The sequence below is a fragment of the Pelodiscus sinensis genome, chromosome 10 (genome assembly GCF_049634645.1).
Source record: "Pelodiscus sinensis isolate JC-2024 chromosome 10, ASM4963464v1, whole genome shotgun sequence".
NCBI classification, from domain to species: Eukaryota; Metazoa; Chordata; order Testudines; family Trionychidae; genus Pelodiscus; species Pelodiscus sinensis.
Genome location: NC_134720.1, coordinates 39,195,320 through 39,216,023, shown reverse-complemented (window position 1 = coordinate 39,216,023; position 20,704 = coordinate 39,195,320). Strand labels below are relative to the sequence as shown.

General features: G+C 46.5%; 1 protein-coding gene across 2 annotated transcripts; it reads left to right on the top strand.

Annotated features, from left to right (window-relative positions):
- Positions 1–6,676: 6,676 nt before the first annotated feature.
- EIF5A2 (eukaryotic translation initiation factor 5A2) lies at positions 6,677–17,147 on the top strand. Of its 2 annotated transcripts, none has more exons than XM_075937936.1 (5): positions 6,677–6,835; positions 7,551–7,740; positions 10,673–10,777; positions 12,013–12,144; positions 12,761–17,147. In XM_075937936.1, the coding sequence occupies exons 1-5, from the start codon at positions 6,810–6,812 to the stop codon at positions 12,818–12,820; spliced, it is 513 nt and encodes a 170-aa protein (XP_075794051.1). In that variant the 5' UTR covers positions 6,677–6,809; the 3' UTR covers positions 12,821–17,147. The 2 variants fall into 2 exon arrangements, with proteins under 2 accessions (XP_075794051.1, XP_075794052.1); XM_075937937.1 differs by lacking the exon at positions 6,677–6,835 and adding an exon at positions 6,950–7,107.
- The last annotated feature ends 3,557 nt before the right edge of the window (positions 17,148–20,704 follow it).

Here is a 20,704-nt window from a genome sequence, read left to right as displayed (position 1 = left end):
CAGTGCAGAGCTAGAGGGGCATGGGAAACAGGGGGAGCAGAGTTCACCAAGGGGAATGGGAGGCACAGAGCCAGAGTGGTGTGGGGACCCGGGGAAGCAGGGGTGCTGGGGTGCACAGACCCAGAAGGGTGCAGGGAATAGTGTGGGAGTATAGGGGTGGCTCGGGGAACGTGAGGCGCAGAGCCAAAGGGATGCAGGGATTGGGGGGAGCAGGGTGCGGAGAGGCACAGAATTGGACACGGGGAATGGGAGGGGCAGAGGGATCGGGGTCCAGGTGCAGTGCGGGGAATGGGGGGCACAGACTCTGAGGGGCACAGGAAAAAGGTACTGCCAGGTACAGAGGGGCCGCAGAGCCAGAGGGGCATGGGGACCAGGGTTCAGGGGCGGCGCAGGGAACGGGCGGCGCGGAGCCAGAGGGGTACGGGGGTGGGGTGTGCGCAGTGAACCAGGCAGCTGGCAGGGAGCAGTCTTTCGCTGGTGAAGGGGGCTGGGGCCGTGCAGGACTGGAGCGGGGTGGAGCCTGGCTGCATCATGCTTAGCAGCCACAGCCAAGTTTCTGTGGCCCTTTAAAATTGGCGGGGCGGGGCGGGGCCAATCATTGCCAGGGGTGGCTGCTTACCTGAAAATGCCACCCCTGGAAATGTGCCACCCCAATCACATGCTTGATTTGCTGGTGCCTAGAGCAGGCCCTGCTCCTGGCCCTCCCCATTTGCACCACTTCCCTTCAGCCTCAGCTCCCCCAGCACCTGGGCAGTGCAGTTGCTACACTGCCAACCCCAGTGCTGCGGGTGGTGCAGCCATAGTTCTGGACAGGCAATGCAGCTGCAGAGCCATCAGCTCTGGTGCTCTGAGCAGCAAGGTCAGCAGGCAGGGAACAGAGAGAGCTGAAGAGGGGGCAGGAGCCAGGCCACACCAGGCTATTAGGGAAGGCAGAGCCTCCTTCAACCCTCCCAACCCAGCCCTCCATACAATTTCTGTACCAGTCCAGATGTGGCTCTCAGACCAAATACTTTGCCCACCTCTGTTCTAGGTTCTACTTAAATCTTAATAAAAGTAAGTGAACTGGGTTCAGTGTCATGCTCCACCACAGGCAGGGTGAGCTTCAGCAAGCTACTTAGTCTCTCTGTGCAGTAGGGTTGCCAGGTGGTTGAAACAAAAATACCGAACACCCCCACCTCCCCCCAAAAAAACACAGAAAAAAAATTCTGTTGAAGGAAAAAAAAGGGGGGGAGGAAGACCAAAGTTGTTGAGCAATGCAAAATGAGGATAACAGCTCTAGTCTACCTCAACAAAGTGTTTCTGAGGTTTTCGGCTACAGCAAGAAGGCGAGGCCATGAAAGCTATGTCTACACTGCACGATTATTTCGGAATAAGCTATTCTGGAAGAAATACAGGCAGTCCCCGAGTTACGCGGATCCAACTTATGTCAGATCCGCACTTACGAATGGGGCTTTCTCGCCCCGGAGCTCGCAGGAGCGGGACCGCCCAGAGAGCAGCGGTCCCGCCACCTCAACCTCCGGGGCGAGAAAAGCTGCTCCGGATGCCCCATGTCTGCTGGGGACCATCTCCAGCAGACCAGGGACACCCGGAGCAAAGCCGGGGAGGCGGAGGGGTCCCGCGCCTCTGAGGCTTTGCTCTGGCAAAGCCGGGGAGGCGTGGGACTCCGTCGCCGCTGCAGCTTTGCTCCTGGTGTCCCTGGTCTGCTGGAGACGGTCCCCAGCAGACCATAGGCACCGGGAGCAAAGCCACAGCGGCGGCGGGGTCCTGCGCCTCCCCGGCTTTGCCACAGCAAAGCCTCAGAGGCGCGGGACCCCTCCGCCTCCCCGGCTTTGCTCCGGGTGTCCCTGGTCTGCTGGGGACCGTCTTCAGCAGACCAGGGACACCGGGAGCAAAGCCGCAGCGGCGGTGGGGTCCCACGCCTCTGAGGCTTTGCCAGAGCAAAGCCTCAGAGGCGCGGCACCCCGCCGCCGCTGACGCTTTGCTCCCCGTGTCCCTGGTCTGCTGGAGGGGGGGCGCAGCCCTGGGGTAGAGCAGCTGGAGTGCTGTTGTGTTGGTCCTGCAGGGACCTACCTGGCAGCCCAGCTGTTCTGTCCCAGGCTCGAGATTCAGCCGCTGTTGAAACTGATCAGTGGCTGATTCCAGGAAGCTGGGGGCAGAGCAATTCTGCCTCCAGCTTCCTGTAGTCAGTCCCTGGTCAGTTTCAGCAGCAGCGGCTGAATCTGGAGCCAGTTCCGACTTACATACAAATTCAACTTAAGAACAAACCTATAGTCCCTATCTTGTACGTAAACCGGGGACTGCCTGTACTCCAAAATAGCTTATTTCAAAATAGCATGTCTACACTATAAAAAAGCCTCAAAATTAGTCCAAAGTGGGCTCCCCAAATGTGGATGTGCTACCTCAATTTAGAGCCTCAGGAAGCAGTGGGGGGTAATTACTTTGAATGGCGAAGGGGGGGGAGCTATTTCAAAATATCAGCAGTGGAGTGTCCACACTACTGATATTCCAAAATAGCTATTTCGGAAGAGGGGTTATTCTTTGTGGGATGAGGTTTACAAATGCTGAAATAAGTCATCCATTATTTCAAAATTATTTCGAAATAATGGGCTAGCTGTGTAGACGCTCACATAGTTATTTCGGAATAACAGATGATATTCCAAAATAACGCTGCTGTGCAGACGTACCTGAAGTGTCTAGACCGCTAGATATCTATTACCCATAGTAGTACCAGTGTCAACATTTAATAATAGAGCAATTTGCGTACCTTTTTCCAATAGTTTTTTCAGAAGAGACTTTTCTGAAATGTGGCCTGTCTACACTGGGCCAAATGTTGGAAAAACCTCCTTCTTCAGAAGAGCCCTTATTCCTCATGAAATGAGTAAGACAGGACTTCCGAAAGAGCGTGTCTGCTCTTCCACAAATAAAAGCGGAAGAGCAGATGCATTCTCTGGACGTTCCCTGGTATCCCGGAAGAACCCGTAGTGTAAACGTAGTCCAAGTCTCCACATCCACAAGATGCTGGCTTTTACTCCTTCTGCTTGTAATAGCAAATTGCCACTATTTTATCTGGGCAAAAAGCCACCCTTGAAACATGGACATCTCCTACTGGTAGCAGGTCAGGCAGTTGCGTACCAGAGAAACATTGTCTCTATAAAAATCAGCACCTGTCAGTTCTAGTTGATCGATACCTGATAGCACAAGGATGGAATTGCACATGGAATATGGGACACACCAAGAAATCTTTATATCTCTCATAATTAGATACAGCAACAGTGTTGACAAGGGGCATGACATCCATGATGTGGAACTCAACTGCTGTGGTCATACCCTGTCAAGTAAGGGCTTATCTACATGGGAAAATGTAGAAGCATAACCAGAGCAGTATAATTCTATCAGAACAGTTATGCTGGTAAATTAACCATTTAGACAAGCACTTAGGCTAGACCAAGATAGCTAAGATCTGGTCTACACTTAAAAATTTATAGTCATGTAGCTCCGTTGTTCAGTAGCTGTGAAAAATTCACACCACTAAACACTGCAGTTAAGCTAACATATGTCCTTACCTCAATGAAAAAATAATTCTTCTTTCAATTTCTCTTCCACTCTGAGAGATAGATTACATAAACTGAAGAAAAAGAACCCTTTTGTTGTAGTAAGAAATGTCTGTGTCAGGGATGGGGAAGATACGGCCCGCAGGCCAAATCCTGCCCACCAAGGCATTTGATCTGGCCCACAGCCTGCCCTCCCATGCCCCCGTCTCCAGGCCAATTGAGACCCAGGAATGGGGGAATGCACAAAGTCATTCGCTGTTCAAAGCGGTTGGTGGGATTTGCCAGCTTCTCAAAATGGCTGGTGGTTCCTCTAGGCATCATGTGCCCCTGACAGGGCAAGGGGCAAAAGACTTTGCATGCTCTCCGATTGGTCTGGGGATGAGGGAGCATACAAAATTTCCTCCTCCTGTATTGGGTTGTGGAATATCAGGTGCTGGGTCACCTTGCTGTAGGATAACCAGGTCACCAGCAGGGGTGCTAAGGCAGGCTTCCTGCCTGTCCTGCCTAATGGGAGCTGGGGGAGCGGTGCCAGCAGGTGAGAGCAGCACCCACAGCCACAGTCACTTGCGCACCTCCACCTACGAGACAGACTGGTTGCTGGCTGCTTCTGTGTCCATAGTGCCAGGACAGGGATGGAGCCTGCCTTAGCACCCCTACTGTGCTGCTGACCAGGAGTCACCGGAGGTAAGCCCATGCCCCAGTTCCCTGCCCTCATTCCTTCCCCACCTGGAGCCTCCTTATACACTCCAAACCTCCCATCTCCAGCTCCACCTTAGAACCTGAACTCTAGTCAAAAGATAGAATTATGATAGGTTGTGGGCATCAACAATTTTCTTGAACTGGGTCATGAGAAAAAAAGTTTGAAATTGACTGCATTAGAATGGTGGTAACAAATTCGTAACTCTCTGTATTACAGTCTTACCACTAGAAAAAGACAAAGATCCACATAGCGTTAGTGGGAGCTGGACAAGCATGTGCTTTGGCCCAGTTATCTGAAAAGCAGCATGGTAAAGTCAGCCCAGTCAGCTCTGGCCCATCTTCTTTCTATGATAGGTGAACAATAATAGCTGCTTCTGAGCTCTGTAGATTTGGCTACTCAACTGTGAAATGCAGCAACAGTGAGGCTGTGTCTAGACTGGCAAGTTTTTCCGCAAAAGCAGGTGCTTTTGCGGAAAAACTTGCCAGCTGTCTACACTGGCCGCTTGAATTTCCGCAAAAGCACTGACGATCTCATGTAAGATTGTCAGTGTTTTTGCGGAAATACTATGCAGCTCCCATTCCGGCAAAAGTCTTTTCTGAAAAACTTTTGCGCAAAAGGGCCAGTGTAGACAGCAGAGATTTGTTTTCCGCAAAAAAGCCCTGATCGCGAAAATGGCGATCGGGGCTTTTTTTGCGGAAAAGCGCATCTAGATTGGCCACGGACGCTTTTCCGCAAAAAGTGCTTTTGCGGAAAAGCATCCTGCCAATCTAGATGCTCTTTTCTGAAAATGCTTTTAACAGAAAACTTTTCCGCTAAAAGCATTTCCGGAAAATCATACCAGTCTAGACGTAGCCTATGGGTGCCAACAGTCCTTTATTACAAGTAAATTCCCTTATTTTTTCATCTCTGTACAAGATCATGAGTTGCTGAGTGCTGCCAAATGGAGCAAGAAATACCCCTGGGCTGTGTCTACACTGGCCGCTTTAATTTCTGCAAGAACACTGACTTCCTACTGTCTGAAATCAGTGCTTCTTGCGGAAATACTATGTTGCTCCCGTTCGGGCAAAAGTCCTTTTGCGCAAAGGACTAAGATTTGTTTTGCGCATAAAAGCCCCGATTGCGAAAACGGCGATCGGGGCTTTTTTGCAGAAAAGCGTCTGAGTCAATCTAGACGCTCTTTTCCGCAAATGCTTTTAACAGAAAACTTTTCCGTTAAAAGCATTTGCGGAAAATCATGCCAGTCTAGATGTAGCCCTGGTGAATGCAGGTAAGTACTGTTTGTTATTAACATTAACACTAACAATGATAATATTGCAGAGACAAGTGACACAGGGCTGCTAAGAAAATAGTTCCTTATTTTTTAAATACGTTGGCAGCGCTACATGCCACAGCCCTGTAGTACATGCAATCCCTGGAAGCAGTGGTGCTGGAACAGTTTTTATAGTGTGTGTGTGGGAAGGGTTACCTGGTAGGCTCCCCAAAAATACCGGACACACTTGATCGTGGATGGGGGTGGGGGACCGGCCGGGAGGGATGCAGGAGGCAGGGCTGGCAGGGGGGAGGGGGCGGGTGCAGCCACTGGCCACAGCCAGAGTCCAACAGGCCGCACCTCCAGCAGGCACTCCCTCTAGTTGCTGGCAGAGGCCAGGTGGGAGCAGGGGAGTGGCCGGGAGCCCCTCTCTCTGCCCAGCTTCTGCACACAACCAGAGGCTCCCAGCTAGGAGGTGGGGCCAAAATCGGCACAGGGAGCCTCTGGTTGTGTGCAGAAGCCGGGCGGGCGGGCGGGGGGAGGGCGGGCTGGGAGTGCCAGCCACTGTCCCCACCCCTCCCCGCCTGGCTTTTGCACGCAACCACAGGGCTCCCAGCACCAATCGCACCCCACCTCCCAGTCGCTCCCCTGCCCCTGCCCCTGCCCCTGCCCCTGCCAGGCTTCAGTCCGGTGCCCAGACGGAAATTTAGGAAATACCAGGCATTGCACGTGTCTGGTATTTTCTGAATTTTTCTACACCCCAAGTGTGTGTGTGTGTGGGGGGGTAAGAGCCACTGAACCAAGCTGCAAATCCTGCACAGAACTGAAACCAGTTCGAGACGCCCAGTGCCAGGGGATGGGGGTGGGGGGCGGCTGTGGCAGCGCAGGAGGCCTGTCCCTTGCAGCCAGAGGAGCGGGAAGGAGCAGGATGCACCGCGAGCAGAAGAGCTGAAGGAAGGGCCCCACTAGGGGTTCAGGGGCCTCGCCTGGGGACACTGCGTCCACGGGTGGGCTCGGGGGCCGACCTGCAGCAGGCAACCCCTACACCAGCCCCCTTTCAGGTTGCCTCAGGAGTAATGGCCGCCAGCGTCACGTGACACGCTGTGGCGGGCGCGGGGGTGTAATTGTGACCCAAGTCGCTTTCCATAGTAGGCGAGGCGTAGCTCAGCCCACGTGCCTGTGGGGAACATCTATTTCCGGTGGCAGCGAGACCCTAAGCGGAAGTGCTGTTGCCTCACGGCATGTAGTGGAGGCGCAGATCGAGGGCAATAAAGCGACCGTTCCGCACCACGTGTTCAGACGCCAACCAATGCTGAGCGGCGGCGAATTGGCTCGGTAGGGGCGGGGCGCGCGGGTGACCTGGAAGTTTCCGCGCGCCAAGTCACATGGAAGGGGCGGGGGCCCACAGAGCCCCGCCTAACCTGGCGTCCCGGCCGCCAATGAGAGCTGCGCCCGCGGGTACAAAGCGGAAGTGGGGGGTGCGGGGTAGAAGTGCGCGTGAGCCTCTGCTCTCTCTCTCTCTCTCCTCCCCCCCGGCTGGTGCTGCCGCAGTGCCAGAGGCCGGGCGCGTGTGCACTGCCAGCGACGCTCCTTTCTCCCAGCAGCGGGTAAGAGCCGGACGTGGCGCGCGCGCGCCGCTCCCAGCCGCGGCGGTAGCTGGCGGCCGCGCGGGGTCGAGCCGCCCCCTGAGCCGGGCTCCCGCGGGGGGGGGGGAGGGAGGCTCTTCGCGCAGCCGGGCGGGGACTCTGCAGCGGCGGCCCCGCTGGCACGTGGGCAGGGCCGGGTGTCCTCGGGGCCTCCCATGCGGGCTGCTGTGGGGCTGCCCAGAAGCACGTGCGGCTCCGGCAGCCTTTGCCCCGGTTCCCCCTTGTGGGCCTCGGGGCAGTGCGGCTGCCTGGGCCGCTCCGCGTGGGGCAAAGTCCCTCTGGCCCGTGTTCCGCGGCTGCTTCATGGCTGGGCAGCTGCTGGGACTCCTCCCTCCCCCCCCCCCCCCCCCCCCCACGTGTGCCCAGCCTGCTGGGAAAAGCTGCCTCTTCTCCTTGTTCTCTAGTAACCCCTCCCAGACCCAGCCCGCTATGGCCGACGACATCGACTTCACCACTGGAGATGCGGGTGCTTCTTCCACCTACCCCATGCAGTGCTCTGCGCTGCGCAAGAATGGCTTCGTCGTGCTCAAGGGACGTCCTTGCAAAATTGTGGAGATGTCGACCTCTAAGACTGGAAAGCATGGTCATGCCAAGGTAAACAAGACTCACTCTCAGCCCTTTCCTGTTGGGCTTGGAAAAACTCCTTTGTACACTTATTTTTATACAAATAACCTCTTTTATATCTACAGCTACACGGAGAGCGCGAGCACACAAATCACGTGTCAAAGTCCTTGGATACATTTCTGGTTCTTCCAGTTATGGCATTATTATGTACATAATACCAGTGTGCCGGTGCTTCAGGGTGAATTTTCTGAACTACTTAATTTCAGTTTTACAGCAAAAGGGTGAACAGTTGGAGTAATATGCAAAAGCACACGTGCATATTGCCTGGGGAATCTTGAAACTTACATGGGGCTGACCACGCTTTATGAACTTTGTGGAAGCGCTCTGAGAACATAGCTGGATTACAGACTAGACCTGGAGGGAATCTGTTTTGCATTGAGGACCACTGACCCACAGAAAAATCAGTGAGGAGCACACATGAGAAGTGTGCCCCCCCTCCCCCCAAAAAACCCCACACCTTCTCTAACATGAGGGGGGCCAGGCTTGGAGATTCTGTGCTTTAGCCCCACAGGAGTGGTAGGGGGAAGAAGGGCACATTCAGTCCCCACTCCTGGACCAGATTTTTCCTAAATAAATATTTGGAAAATGTCAACTAGTACTTGTTGACAGCCTATGGGAGACAACTGAAGGTGTCCCTGATATATTAAATAGGTTTTGGGTCTTTCCAAGTGGCAGTTTAGACAAGGGTCTAGAATTAAGGTGCTGTGTGGAAGAAGGGCTCAGAGGTGGGGGGGGAGGGGATTATGTAAATGGCTTGCCTAAGACATATTTTGCACTAGTCCTTAGTATGGCTTCATTAGATTCCTCTATTTCTAGCTAACAGCCAAGTATGTCACCTAGAATAGTGGTCAGGAGCATCCACATCAACTTGATGTTCTGTGTTTGAAAGCTAACTGGCAATTACAACATGCTAGTTGAGTATTTTAAGTCTTCAGTATAGTTTCATACCTTAGTTGTACAAGCCTATGTATGTCTGTCTACTAAGCAATTGAAGCTATCAGCAATTGACTACAGATGCAAAAAAGACCTATAGTCAGGAATGGGAGCAATAAGGAAATCCATGAATTTATGGAGGTGCACACTTACTGCTTTAAGATGGGGTGGGGAACTGAGGGCCCCAGGGCTTGTCTGACTTTATCCCCTGAGGCTGAGGGCTCCCCCTATCTCCCTGAATTGGGGAGACCATGAGGCTGGAGCACATAAATGTACTAGGTAGGGCCCACTAGGCTCTGGTGTGTGATAGGGATATAGAGTAGTTGATTACCCAATAAGCCTAAGCTTATTGGGTAGTTGAGTTGACTACTTGAGTTTCTCTTCTCTCCCCCCCCCCCCCCTTTTTTTTTTTTTTTTTGCTGCCTAATAGAGGCAGCAAGGGAGCTCCCCAGCACAGTCTGTGTTCGGGGTGGGGAGGACAGGCTCTGTGGCTCTGCCTTTTGAATGTAATAAGAGCCACCTGGCTCTTAATACATTTAAAAGGCAGAACTGCAGCACAGGACCCGGTTCCTACTACCTTTAAACTGGAGAGCTGCAGTAGCCCCTTAACGACTAACTAATCGTGTACTAGATACAATTTGTATCTCGTACATAGTCATGTGTGCAGCCCCTGACTGATTTTTTTTTTTCTGTGGGTCAGGAGCCCCTGATCCAAAAGATTACACATCTGCTTTAAAAAGCTGAGGGTCTGATTACAGGCCTGGTCTACATGTGGTGAGTGGGTTGACCTTGCTATGTCTTCCAGGGCTGTGTTGTATTACTTGTATTAATGGGAAATCTCTTCTGTTTCAGGAAGCATGTGGTATATGTGACAGCTGTGCCACTGTAGTGTGGACATACCTGCCTTTATTTTTTGTCACTTTTTTGATAATTTCTTCAGGGCATCTTAGCTGCTGGTGGGCATTGAAGAAATTAAGACCAGTTTTTAAAAAGGCTTCTAAAGATACTAACCAGGATAACAAACTTATTAATTTGGGTCTTAGATGACCTGGAAGCAGCCCATATTTTGATGTTTTGGAGGGTGGACAGGGAGAGCATAACTTAGTTGGGGTTAACAGTTTGACCATGTTGGGCCTCTAATACAGGGGTATACGGACTTAAATCCCATATCTTTCAGGTCCAGTCCAAGCTAAAGTTTGTCAAGATGTATCTATACTAGCAAACTTCTTACTGTAGACTTGGCTAATACTGGGAAAAGAGATCTAAAATGTTAGAGCTTTTGCTGACATTGCAGTACCAGTTAGAAGTAACTTTTTTCACACTCCTAGTTATCATAGCTGTGATGGCAAAACTTAATTGTAGACCAGGCCTCTGTCTCAAAGCTAGACATAGTTGTAGAACTGAAATACCAACACACTTATTACCTTGCTGTCCTCCTCTGACAGATGTTTAAGACCATCTTCATATGTGATAAGGAAGCAGGGTACAAGCAGAACTTTTAATTTACTCATGGACTAAAGTTCTTGCCCCTCCCATTCAAATGAATCATGTTTATGTGTAAAAGGAACCAGTAACTTAAATTGTCTCCAGCAATGGGCTGCCAGTGACTGATCTTAAGTAGGGATGTTAAATTGTGTTTGTTTGATTAGTCAATGGAATTTTAGTTGATTTTTTTTTGGGGGGGGGGGGAATAGCAGAGTTGTGAGCTAACCCCAATTCAGTGATGCCTCTTAAATGTATTAAGAGATGCTAGGCTCATACCCAGTCCCCCTGCTATGCCTCTGCCTTTTAACTGCTGCGGAGATGGTGTTGAGGGGGGAACATCTTTTAAGCCAGCTCCTCCCAGCACTGGCTCCTGCTCTCTTTCTCCCCACCCTCTGCTGCTTCTGCTTATTGTATAGTTGACTAGTCGCTTACACCCCTAATCTTAAGTGAACAAACTAATTGCTCTTTACTACTGTTTTTGCAGGTCCACTTGGTTGGCATTGATATCTTTACTGGCAAAAAATATGAAGATATCTGCCCATCTACCCATAACATGGATGTTCCAAATATCAAAAGAAATGACTATCAAGTGAGTCTGGGTGCTAACAGTACTACTAGCTTCCTGTCACCATAATGACACATTTCAGATACAAGTAAACTAACTCAAGTCTTAAATTGCATGTCATAATTTTGTTATGGCTGTAGAATGGGGAAAAACATCTTGACTACAGGGGCTAGAAAAGACTTATTTTGGGCAAGACTTCTGGACTTCCATTAAAGCAGCACATTTATTCTTGGCTCGATCTGATTAGGCCTGTTCAATTATTTCAAATTGAAATTGACTTGAACCTTTTAGATGGCATTGCTCCAAAGTCATTCTGATTCTCCTGAATGCCCTGTTGAGGAGTATAGATGCAGGGAGATGGTTCACAAATTTCCCTTATCCTTCTAACACTTTGTGAAGTTACTGATATTTCAAGTAACCAGACTTCAAATCTCTTCCACCTGCCAGTCTGCTTTTCACTTAAATATATTACTGTTATCTTAAGATAGTGGCAAGGTTAGAAACTTCTATTAAAATTAAATCAGCATGAAATGAACAAATTTAGCTCAAATGGTATAAAAAAGCAGATGTCTGGAAGTAATGAGTTCTGGCAGATGGCAACAAAATATGGTAGTCTTCCTTTGTCATTAGTTGATTTCTGTCTAGATGGAATGGCCTCCCCAGTTAGTACAAATTGGCAGTCGGGTCATATGGCTTGAGTACTATTGCTAAGTCTCCTCCTAATAGTGATGGAGTGTTCTTTATTGCCTTAGTGTGCCTCATGTATTCTGCAGCATACAGTGTACCTAGTCTAGATAGCAACATCTTCAGAGCTTTTGGTCCTACACTGCAAACACTAAATCACAATTTTTATGGGGCTAGAGCTTCTGTGCTTTTTAGGACTATTGTAGTTCTTCAGCTTCACTTGGAGCCCTCTAGTTACTGAAAAGACCCTCTCTAGATCTGTTAACAGATATGAAATTTATGTGCCGAATGTTATGTCATAATGAGTAGTTCTAATCTTTGTCCAAAGCTAGCTTCTTGATTACTATCATTCAAAAACTAGAAATAGTTAAACTATCATACAGAAAATGTCAGTCTAAGATTTCCTCCTGATACTACTATAGAATCTTAAGTCTAAACTGCTGATACTAGAATCAGCATACAATAGGATGGCCTACTGTCCATACTTGATGCACTGCATCAATATAAACTAGCAAATCTTGGTATCTGGACAAATTAGCAGTATGAATCTTCTAAAAACCACCTTCTCCTTGTAGCTTATCTGTATTCAGGATGGCTACCTCTCTCTGCTGACAGAAAGCGGTGATGTTCGTGAGGATTTGAAGCTGCCAGAAGGTGACCTAGGCAAAGAAATAGAAGGGAAATACAATGCAGGTGAAGATGTACAGGTAAGAACAGAGTGCAGTCAAGGTGCCACTAAAGGGCAAGTTTAAAGAGGTTCTAGACTTCCCATAAGATTGTGCAAAGAAGAGATCTGGGCCATTATTTATCACAGTGTGAACTAAGAAGCATGCCAGTTTCCCACACTCATGAAGCTTCTTATCCATCTTAGCCTAACTGTTTCCAAATGAACTTCCATAATAGGGATGGAAGCGACTAGTTGACTACCTGAAAAGCATATGCTTATTGGGTAGTCAGTAGTCACATGACTAGTTTCCCCTCCCCTTGCTGCCTCTATCAGCTTTGACAGCTCTTAGATTAAAAAGGCAGAGGTGCAGCAGGGGTAGCGAGCACCCCACTCCTTACCGACTAATGGAGTAGCTGATGGCAATGCCATCAACTAGTTGATCAAAATGTAACACGCCTATCCATAGCCCAGCTATGGAGGTAAAATGAAAGCTCTAATGAAAATGTGACTTATAAGAGCAGATGTGCACTCTTAGTATAAACTGCGTAGTTTCTGCTGCTTAAACAAGAGAAGGTGGGATAGGATTCCCTGTGGTAAAATGCCCCCCCCTTAAAATATCAGTTATCCATAAGTTGTGTTTTTATTTTGTCTTCTAGGTGTCAGTCTTGTGTGCAATGAGTGAAGAATATGCTGTAGCCATTAAGCCCTGCAAATAAATGGGAACTCCAGGCTCGAGCAATTGCTCAGGTCCAGACAAACCACAGATCTTAAATTTGGTTCTGATTGTCACCAAAGCTATGGCCTTCACAAGCAACCTCATTTATTTTTCAATTGTTTTTCAAAATAGTGCTGGATTCTGGATGAGTGTTGCAGGCTGACTGGCAATTTTCATAATCACTGAAGTTTTAATTTGTAGCTCTTCTAACATGCCTGTAGACTTCAGTTCATGGGTCCAAGAAACTGATGAGGTTTCATTCATTGGCAGGTATTTTATTTGCTTGAGCAAAACATATTTTGTCTGTTTACACAGACAATGTACAGTGTTCAGGGGGTTTTAGATGAAGTAGTAGAAGGTATCTAGGATTATAAATGAACCTAGAACATAAATAGTATTTAGCTTTTTGACATAACATTTAGTTAGAACTGACATAATATAGAATTGTTTTAACTTGGACATTAATGTCCTGTGAATTGGGATTCCCACTGACCTGTGGGAGCCAGTCACATTTCTTAGACCATGAAACTCAAGTGATTAAAAAAAATGCCAATTAGCTTGACAAAGTCCTGGTGGCCATGTGCAACTAACTGTATTACCTCTTGTTATACTCTCCTTTAGCCAATCTGTTGGCTTACTTTAATGTAACTTTATAAAAATGGTGTCAAAACCTGCCTTTGGTGTAGGCAGGCAGACAATGTTGGTTGGATGTTACATTGCCAGATTAAGGGTGCACAAATAGGTGGGATTAGATGGTAAAGTGACAACTTTCACTTGAGGCCTTTGTCAGACTTTAAAAATAATAAAAATAGAAAAATGCAATTCAGTTGCTCTTATTGTATTTGTATTAAAAGGAGTGACTAACTCCACAGGAATCTCTTGCAGTGCTTCCAGTATTAAGTGTAAATGTTCAGGGTTCTAACTACTTTGATTTTTGTAGCACAAGGAGTATAGGTTTTTGACCACTTTTGAAAATTAAAATTGTAGCATTGGAACTTAAATGTGCATCCTTTTCTTGTATAAAGGATGCTTAACTATTAAACTCTTCTGCAGTTGAAAAGTAAAATAGGCACAGCAGACACACACAACACAATCATGGCTCAAATATGGGAGTAGTAATAAGTTGCTACATCTAACCAATAAACATGGCAGAAGTTAGATAGCAGTTGCTCGTAGCACACTGCAACTGTTCCTGACTCATTTCAAAACAGGTTTAGGCATGACCTCTAACTTTTAATGGCAAACACGAAATGCTCTGCAAAACTGATAATTGTCACTAACTTAGCATCTTGTTTTGTGTGGTGCTTCTTACATTCAAATTTAATTCATCTGCTAGAAGTTCAAATTTTTCATATCTTCCAAGTTACATTTCCTTAGAATGAGGTTTAGCATAACTAAATCTCTTTAATGGACTTACAATTGAAGCTTAAAGAAATTTTGGAGCTGAGATGTTGATTCAAGAAGCTTAACCAAGCCAACCCTTAAATATTTAACATTGTCAATGCTACATGTCAGAGTATGCAGTTAAATATCTTATCAGATTAAGTTCTCAAGCACTATTTTTCTTGTCTGTACAAACAGATTAAAAATCTGTCCTACCACTTAATAGCCCTTCGAAGTGCAAAGCAAGTTTATAAACTAATTTGGGCCTATTTAAATATTTGGAATGCTGCCCTTGAAATATACACAATTCATATTCTCTAGCTTCTATTGGTTGCAGGAGCCATGACTTCATGGTACTAGACACTGTCCTAAAATAATAACTTAGTTGCTCTGCTCCAACACCTCTGCCATGGGGTGGAGAATTCCTACTGCTGTCCTTGAAGCTGAACTTTTATTTAAAACCAAAAAACTTGTCATAGTAGGGACAGTGAACGTGAGTGATTAAAAAGTAAGATATGGTGCAGGTATGAATTTGCCATACCCTGATAGAGGGGACAAGTGTCATACAACTCAAGCTAGTAATAAATAGCTACCTTCAAAGCACAGTACACTATAACTAGCTGTACAACAGGCAAATATCACCACATTTCTGCCTCACATGTAGGGCAGTGTGATTGAACTTCTTAGGTGGCACCTTTTTTTGCATGCAACAATAAACTTGATCCTCAAAACAAGTCTCTGGATGCTATTACGGGCTGGTACCCGTGTAAATTGTAGTGCTTTAAAAGCTGAATCTAATCCTCACTATTCTTGTCCACTACCATGAAGTGAGGGGAAGGAGGGGGGGAGGGGGGAATGGCAAGTACTTGTTAGGTTTCCAAATCACATAGTATGGATCAACAATAATCAATCCCCTTCATCTGGTCTTATGGGTAAGATGAGGTTCCTGCAACCAATTAGGAAATCTGTCACTGACACAACCAAGCTAATGAAAGTTCTGGCTGCTATCTCAAAATAGCCTAGACAGAGATTTCTTAGGGCTAAAAGGCAGGTTTCTAACCATAGCCTACATTTTGCAGAATTGCAGGCATTGAGATGACACTACATCTCTCGAGTTTGTTGTGTTGATTGGGTACTAGTCTTTCACATGACTATAACTTAACCACCTTCGTAAAGCACTTTGAGAGCTATGAAAGTGTAATTATTAGGCTGCCATACACATGAAATTGCCTAGAGAAAATTAATAGTATCTCATACTTAATCAGTTAAGTTACAGTATTAGAGCCATTTCTTTATTAGCAAGCTATTTCAACTTACTGTCAATAGTTATATTTACAATGAACTTTAAATTTTCTACTAGAAACCGTTCAAATTGTTGCATCTTCCAGAAAAATCTCAAACTCAATGACAGTGAGTTTCTTACACTCAAAGCTGCTACTTAGAACAAACTGCAAACTCTTAGCAGCTGCTGCAATTCCCCCAAGTTAAAAGGCTGAGAACTAGGAGGGTGTAGAAAATATTTCCATGCCTACTGTTACACTTTTATGGTAGCAGTCTTTATAGGGTTTCTGTCTTCAGTTCTTTAAATGTACTGTAGGCTGGTTTTGCCTCAACTGTTAGTAAATATTTAACAACTTAAATGGACCCTTCTTAATTTTTTGCTTGATATGGTGGCTTTTTAACTAGACTATTGCCAGTTGAGCCATGATTTGAATGCATTGTTCTCAGGGCTGAAGTTCATTATCTTACCAGTAACTGCTTGCAAGTGTCTTACAAGGTTTTTCAGATCCACAATAGCTTTTAGCTTGCTCAAGATGGTGCAGTCTATAATCTCATACTCTATTCTACATAAGCTGTAGGGAATCACATTTGGGAATATGTCAAATTACTATAGTTAGTAAGCTTACTGAAGTCAAGCATGTTAAATATTAAATGGACTTCAAAATTCAATAACACTTTTGAATAATTGGAATGTAGCTTTTTAGAAGAATTCAGGTTTGGTAAAGAAGACTCAGTATGTCTTTACTCTTATGGCTGTCGGGTATCAAAGTGAGAATTTTATGTATCAAGACAATTTTAATGAAGGTATATATCTTAAAATATATTATGCTGAACATATGGTGGAATTTTAATTTTGCACAGTACATTTAGAGCTTCTTGAGTCTTATTTTAACATCTGTAGTCTATCCCTAAAGTATTTAGCTTTTGAGGGAGATTCTTTATTGTGGTAAATAACCAGTGTAAACTTAGAACACTCTTGTTTGGTTTGAATGCTTGCTTCATATTACTGTAAAATAAATGATACCCCATTATTCTCATATTCTTCTATATTGTATTATAAACATCAAGTACTAGTCAATGTATTTTTTTAAAAAGGGAGAGTGAAGTGGAGAGATGTTTTGATTACTGTATGTATGCAATGCCATCTTACTAATAGCAAAAAACCCTGTAAATTATTTTATCTGCTCTTCAGGGATGAGCAAATGGATCTATTGGTTATCAGCTGGAAGGATTTGAATATTTATATATTGTAGAATTTATATTTGCTTTTAAAGTCATAAAACCAATAACTTGAAAGGTATAGCTGTACATCCTTCATTTCTGTATTAGTGAAGTTCTCAGAGCTACTTGGAGAAATTTGTTTTGGCTTGCAAAAGGTTGTTGAAAGAAGGCTTTTAACATTTAGATGACAAAACTGACTCAATTGTTTTTATGAAATGTTTGTGCATTTTGACTTAGTTACAGTAAAAGTGTAGTGGAAGCTAAACTTCAGGTCCAGTCTTGAAATACTTTTTTTGATTTGTATTCACTACTGTTAGCAATACATATGTTCATTCCATGTGGAAAACATTTTTATTTAAACTAGAAGGGCTTATTACAATTGTATGGGGGGGAGGGGAAGTGCTGACATTCTTGTCAAAAGAAATAAAATCGAACTAACATTTTATAGTGACTGTTTCTTTACATGTTATGAATGTAAATTTCCCTAAGAATAAAGAAATACCATAGTGATGGGCATGATATAATTCCTGATAAAATCAGGTTTTTATTCTTTTGTATGGTGGTAGGTAAAAATCTTCTTTGATGTTGGAAGAATATTTCCCTAACAATAATAGTATAGAAAAAATGGTGGTGGCTCTCAAGATGCTGGAGACTTCATAAGAATGGCTATAGTCATTACATAGAAGGTCTATCTAGCCCAGTATCCTGTTTCTACAATGGTGAATGTAGCTGCTTCAGAGGGAATGAACAGATAATCATCACTGAAGGAGAATTCCTCATCTTTCCAGGGACAATAGGTCTCAGGCTCTGTTCAGACATGGGGTGGCAGGCTCTGCCCTAAGAACCTCCAGCTGCTAGACCTGGGCTCCAGTCCTCAACAGTCTCCCTGGTCCTCTGTTCAACCCTCAGTGCCCCTGGACCCCAATAAGGATTTAATTTGCCTTCCTCAACCCTCCTCTTCCCCCATCTAGGGTTTAATTTGTCCCAAGCCAAGCTGGGGCTGAATAAATCTATGAAAAGTTGATACATATGTTTACTAATGTGACTTTCACAACAGGACTTACTAGCTAGCAATAAATAAACTACAATGATTTGCACATACAGGCAGTCCCTGACTTACGCGGATCTGACTTATGTCGGATCCGCACTTACGAACGGGGCTTTTTCGCCCCGGAGCTCGCAGGCAGCGATCCGCCACCTCGACCTCCGGGGCGAGAAAAGCTGCTCCGAATGCCCCTGGTCTGCTGGAGACCGTCTCCAGCAGACCAGGGACACCCGGAGCGAAGCCACAGCCGCGGCGGGGTCCTGCGCCTCTGAGGCTTTGCCAGAGCAAAGCCTCAGAGGCACGGCACCCCGCTGCCGCTGCAGCTTTGCCCCCCGTGTCCCTGGTCTGCTGGGGCGGGGGATGCAGCTAGTATGCCTCCCCCTCCCCCCCAGCAGACCAGGCTTTTGTTGTGGACCCTGGGGCAGAGCAGCTGGGGTGCTGCCGGTTGGTCCTGCAGTGCCGCTCTGGGCACTACTGGACCAACCCGGCAGCACCCCAGCTGCTCTGCCCCAGGAGTCCTGATTCAGCCGCTGCTGGTCAGTTTCAGCAGTGGCTGAATCAGGACGCCTGGGGCAGAGCAGCTGGGGTGCTGCTGGGTTGCTCCAGTAGCGCTGAGGAGCCGCTACTGGAGCAACCCAGCAGCACCCTAGCTGCTCTGCCCCAGGCGTCCTGATTCAGCCACTGCTGAAACTGACCAGCGGAGCCCGAGGCAGAGTTCCTCTGCCCCAGGCTTCCTGGAATCAGCCGCTGATCAGTTTCAGCAGCAGCTGACTTGGGGATGCTTGGGGTTCTTAAGTTGAATCTGTATGTAAGTCAGAACTGGCGGTCAGTTTCAGCAGCGGCTGAATCTGGACGCCAGTTCCGACTTACATACAGATTCAACTTAAGAACAAACCTACAGTCCCTATCTTGTACGTAACCCGGGGACTGCCTGTACATATTTATTTTTCCTAAAGCTAATTAAGTATGTCTGGAAAATGTGGGAGCACGAGGAAGAAAGGAAGCCACCAGAAACTTGTTCAAGAATGAATGGTTGAAGCCCTGCCCCTTGAATAACTTAAGCACCAGACAGGGCTCTACTTGACATTCATGACCATGACATCTCTCCTGAAGTTAGGTGCCTACTACAGGTTAGTTTAGTCTCAGGAAAAAATAGGAAAAATGGCACCTTATCTAAAAGCCATGATGTTTGAATGCACACCTGCTATGGATGGGCTTCCAGATGAGTATCCCAGCCACGGAGAAGATATCTTACAAAGCAGACGCTTGAATGAAAATTCACAGCCAAGGCACCTTTCCTTTATGAAATGAAGACGGTGCTTGGATGTCCATGCAAGCAGTCACAGTAGTGACAATAGGCCATTTCTTTTGGAAAATCTGGCTGTATTATAACAACCTAACATAGCTCCAGTATACCTGGGCAAAGCTTACAGCAGGAGCGGGATCTTAAATAATGTGTGGATACGTTTTGTTTCTAAATCAAAAGAAAAATATTGTACACATTTTACATGTTAGTTACTGTTAGTAATGATTGTATTGGTGATGATTTATTTTAAATTGGTCAGTTGGCTACTATATAGTCACTTGGCTTTGAGGCATGAAGTAGTGGGAATTGTTTTGCTCTGGAGTATTAAGCTTCTGTAGTGGTGTGGTTGATGACTATATGTAATTCTATTGGGGAAGATAACCACAGCTGCTTCTGCAACTAAAAATAATAAAGGATGATTAGGTAAATTTACTCAAGTTGTAACATTTGAAAAAAGTAATACTATGCAGAAAAACTCCAGACAGGAGGGTCAGTGACAGTATCGCTACCAAAGAAGCATAATGTTTGAGTGACTAGGAGACTAGGGCTAGACCCTTACATGGATACAGTATTTTATATCTCCATCCACATCTGTACTGGCAAAAATGAGCTATGGATATAAAGTGAATATCCATGGATTTGTAGGGTTCTACCTTTGGTCTCAATAAACCACACGGGGGCCATTCAGCTGCAGTTGCCCCGAACGCTGAACAATATTTACACAAATCCTGTTTTGTTGGTTTTTTAAAACATTGAGACTGCTATTTTCTTAAGTGTGGTAATGTGCCAGCATCAGCTGTAGGGATGTAAAAGGTTAACCTGTCTGTGGCAGGCCCAGTTGATCTCCCTATTCCTTGGCTGCAGGTTAGGAGCTAGCTCCTGAGAGGCTGCTTGCCTCAAGTGTGGGAAGCTGGCTGCAGAGCCCACAACAAAGCCTTACCAGGAGTGGAGCTGGCATCACATCCTTCACACCAGGCCAGAGCCAGCAGCAGCTCTGGTCTTGCTTTCAGGGTAACTTCACTAGGGGCTCTGTGATATAAAGCTTATTTTATTATGCTTTATACAGCAGAGCCCACAGCCAATATAAAGACTGTGATTTCTAGTGGTTACATTTTAAACTGCATTTTTACATCCCTGGTCAGCTGTGTTGCTTGTTCCATGCACTGAGAATCTGGCCTCTAGCATTTGATAATGATACTCCAGCTAATGTCCATGTGGACATATAGCCACCTGACACATGGCTTTAGGACCACACCTGGGCAAAGCTCACTGCAGGAGGGGCCTTATAGCAAAGCCTGCGGTTAGGTTTTCAAAATACTATTTAGGTTGGGCGAGTCTTAAAACTATAAAGCTTTTTTTTAACATTTAAAAAAGCCCAGCTTGTCCCCTCCTTAAAACTTGAATTCTGAACGGACTGGCACTTAGCCATTCCTGCTGCAATCCTGCAGCCCAGCCTTGTGCGGGCCGGGGGCGTTTTGCTGCAGTTGCTTTAATCGTATTTCTGATGCGCGCCTCGCCCCACGGCTGACTCCGCAGCGCTGCTCTCCGTGGGACACACACAACACGTACAAGGCAACGCAGCCGCGCGGAACCTGCCACGCGCCTCCCGGCCCGAACGCCGCCTGTTACGCAACGCCGCCCCATTAGGC